The sequence below is a fragment of the Gastrolobium bilobum genome, unplaced genomic scaffold (assembly GCF_033153095.1).
Source record: "Gastrolobium bilobum isolate Gb01-03AN ecotype WA unplaced genomic scaffold, APGP_CSIRO_Gbil_v1 utg5060, whole genome shotgun sequence".
NCBI lineage: Eukaryota > Viridiplantae > Streptophyta > Magnoliopsida > Fabales > Fabaceae > Gastrolobium > Gastrolobium bilobum.
Window position 1 is genome coordinate 9278 of NW_026899124.1, and position 3241 is coordinate 12518.

The 3241-nt window shown below is 35.7% G+C and overlaps 1 protein-coding gene across 1 annotated transcript; it reads right to left on the reverse strand.

The window, feature by feature from the left end:
• Nucleotides 1-343: 343 nt before the first annotated feature.
• LOC133287484 (uncharacterized) lies at nucleotides 344-1690 on the reverse strand. The gene has a single exon (XM_061485115.1). It carries the CDS (start codon nucleotides 1688-1690, stop codon nucleotides 344-346), a length of 1347 nt encoding a protein of 448 aa, XP_061341099.1.
• Between the last annotated feature and the right edge of the window lie 1551 nt (nucleotides 1691-3241).

Genomic DNA, 3241 nt, shown 5'->3' on the forward strand with positions numbered 1-3241 from the left:
CTTAGGAGAAACTACTACCAGTGTATCAGTTACCAGTTACCACCACTGAACCAGTCTATGTGCCCAGCTTTCACGCAAAACTAGTTCTCCAAAATCCCTTGGTACTAGTGAATAGGTAAAATGGTGGAGTCTTATGAGAAATTAAAGAGACATACAATCTCCTCATCCAAAGCACGATGAAACAAAACCCATGTCAGGAATGAAAATTTATTTAGAAACTCAATAGATAAAAAAAAGCTAACAATTTCAACTTCTCATAAAAAACACAGGAGAATCACATTCAAGCCAGAAATTATTCAGATACAACTTAAAAGTTCACATAATGACTCACATATTGGTGATGTTAACCTCCTTTAGGGTGGACGGCATACCAAGTCTGGATGAAGGTGAGAACAAGAGCGATCGTGGCAGCCAACAAGCCAATGATGGTCCAGGGTGATCTGAAATAGTTATAGTAAGCCTCTGCTATCCAGCCCAATACTCTGATCCTGCCACGCCTGGACGCTAAATGGTTTCCAATCAGGCCTCTGATACGAAAAAGGTCGATGGTTTCAGGCACCAATATAAAGTCCATGTGATTAAAGAGATCAGCAACCTCTTCGTCATTAGCGAGGTTGTTGCGAAGGATGCCAGCAAGCCTGAGCTCCTTCACGTCCTCTGGGTGGTCAATGAGAGAGCTAAGGAAGACTATATGTGATGTGATCTCGTAGTCGTTACGAAAGTCAGGACACATCTCATATGCAATAAGGTTGTAGAAAGTGAGAGCTGTTGAGCCATCCACAATGAGTTTAGGAAGTCTTAGCTGTCGATTAACATAGAAGGGACCGAAATAGGTACCTTTCCTGTTAAGAATTCGAATCCCCGCTGCCTTCAGATCCCGTATGGTCCCAATCCTATATTTTCTGAGGTGCAGGGTTGTATTCCGTTTGGTTAAGGTTCCTGTAGAGACATAAAATTGGTCCCTTAGCAAGAGTGCCCTCCTCAAATAGTCTAAAAGATGAATCGGGTCCTCCTCCTCCTCCTCTTCTTCTTCAACTATTACAGTACTGTGCTCTCGCGACCCTTCCCTATCTGCCTCCATCATGCTTGGCCTTGGTGCCTCAACAATACGATGAATTTCAAGGAAATTTTTCATGCATCTCTTTAGCCTGTCTTTATCGTCTCCGCATATCAGCTTGAGCACTATGTAGGGAATTTGGTTCTCCAAGAGGAGCATTTCCTGATGCACACGCACAAGCTGCTCAATGCTAAGCTCGAGTTTATCTCCTGGATATATGGAACGGTCCAACAATTGGAGTACCGAACACCCATCCACTACCAACATTTTTTTCGAAAGTAAATTCAAGTACTCTCCTGTAAGTATCTCGATACATTGTCGGTTGTCAGAAATTCTATGAAATAAATTATCGAAGGTTTGATTAGTTTGCTGAAGATATATTTCTGTCCATCTAATCTTGTATGGCAGTCCTTGCTGCACGTAAGGTTTAAGCATATGGATTGGACCAAATGAAATGAACTTAGGCACGTAGAATTCTTTCAACTCTACCCTTGCTCCCATATAAGCTGGAACTCTTTGGAGAATACTGGGCTTCGAAACTTCATCAACTAAAGGTTCCGGATCTTTTCCAAGTCTACCGTCTATCCCGTCTATCCATTTCGATGCCTCACGACTAAGAGTTTCTTCGTCCATTTTTTTGATGCGCGAGCGAGGTATAGAGAGGTTTGGTAGTTTAGCCTTTCTAACCGAGACTTCCTTTGCTTTTCAAGATTAAAAATTATAAATTGTGATGGACCAAAATATATTCGGTCTCATGGTAACTCGTCTACTTTGTGATGGCGTGAAACACACAATATCCAGAGAGTTATTATTTCACTTCACTTTTGGTACAACATTTGTTTCATTTATTCAATTAAACTTCTATTTGTCATTTATCTTTGGAATCAAATATTCATTACTTCTATTGCACTTTTATTTTTCATCCTTAGAAGGGTTTCTTATTTAACTTTTTTTTTTTTACAGAATTAAAAGCCTATTGAACTTTTAATTTTCAAGTTTGGGAGAACTTATCATTTGAATTTCTTGCCACTTATTTTTTTTATATGAAAGCTCGATTGCCACTTTTAATTTTGAGCCCCAGAAGAAGGCTTTATCATTCAAAATTTGGTGTCATTTATTTTTTAATAATTTGACTCCTTACACTTTAATTTTTAGGTTTTGAGATCTTGTCTTATTTGAGATATCCAATTAGTTTTCAAATATATATCTAAAAAAGGAAAAGAAATACCAACAAAACCTGGTAAATTTTGTAGATAGCTGAGTCCCTTAATCATGCTGATAAAGGTTCGATCCTTGATCGTATATATGGAAGAAACTTTGTTGGGAGAGGATACCCACTTCGATGATAATAAAAATAAATAAAAAATAAAAAGAGAGATGTTGTGAGTCCTTTCTTTTACAAATTTTAGTTGTCATGATGTACAATTTTTTTTTTTTTTACTTGTCATGCATCGTTAAGCATTTCAACTTCATTGTGCATTATATTCATCATTTAAGTTAAACCCCTTTTTAAATTCATTGAAACAAAATTGTTTCTTTAATAGTTTTTAAGTTGTGTCCTCACATTATCTACATTTAGTTTCTTTTACATTTATTCATCTCCGATCAAAATATAATTTTATGTCTTTATTTTTATTTTTTTTAGTAAACAATTTTATGTCTTTATTTAATAATGTGAAAATAAAATTTAAATCTAATAAGAATAAATAAAGAGAAATATCATTGTTAGCTCCTATGTAGCACCGATACTGACACGGGACACGTGACATGACACGACACGACACTCCGACACGTTAATTCTAAAAAATGTTAGATTTCGACACATTATGACACGTTTTGATATTAAATAATATTTTTAATTTATGTAGTGTATATTATGTTTAATATTCAATAATTTAATAAAAAAATGAAGTTAAACTTATAATACCTATTAATTTGCAAAGAAACACAAGATATTCCAAATATTTATATTAAACTCAATAAAATGGTAATCATAATCCAACGAATCTAATAGTTGGAACTAAAAACGCAATGCAACGCAACCTTTGAACCAATTTTTGAGTTTCTACAACTCGTGTTGGAGTATCGGAGAGTGTCGCAGTGTCGGGAAATGTCGGACACCACACGTCAAGATTTTTGAAATGTCGGTGCTTTATAGGTTAGCTCTTTCTTTATTAACTTTTT

Bases quoted from the DNA above. Each gene is read 5' to 3' on its own strand.
- LOC133287484 (XM_061485115.1), bottom strand. From the start codon at position 1,690: ATGGACGAAGAAACTCTTAGTCGTGAGGCATCGAAATGGATAGACGGG.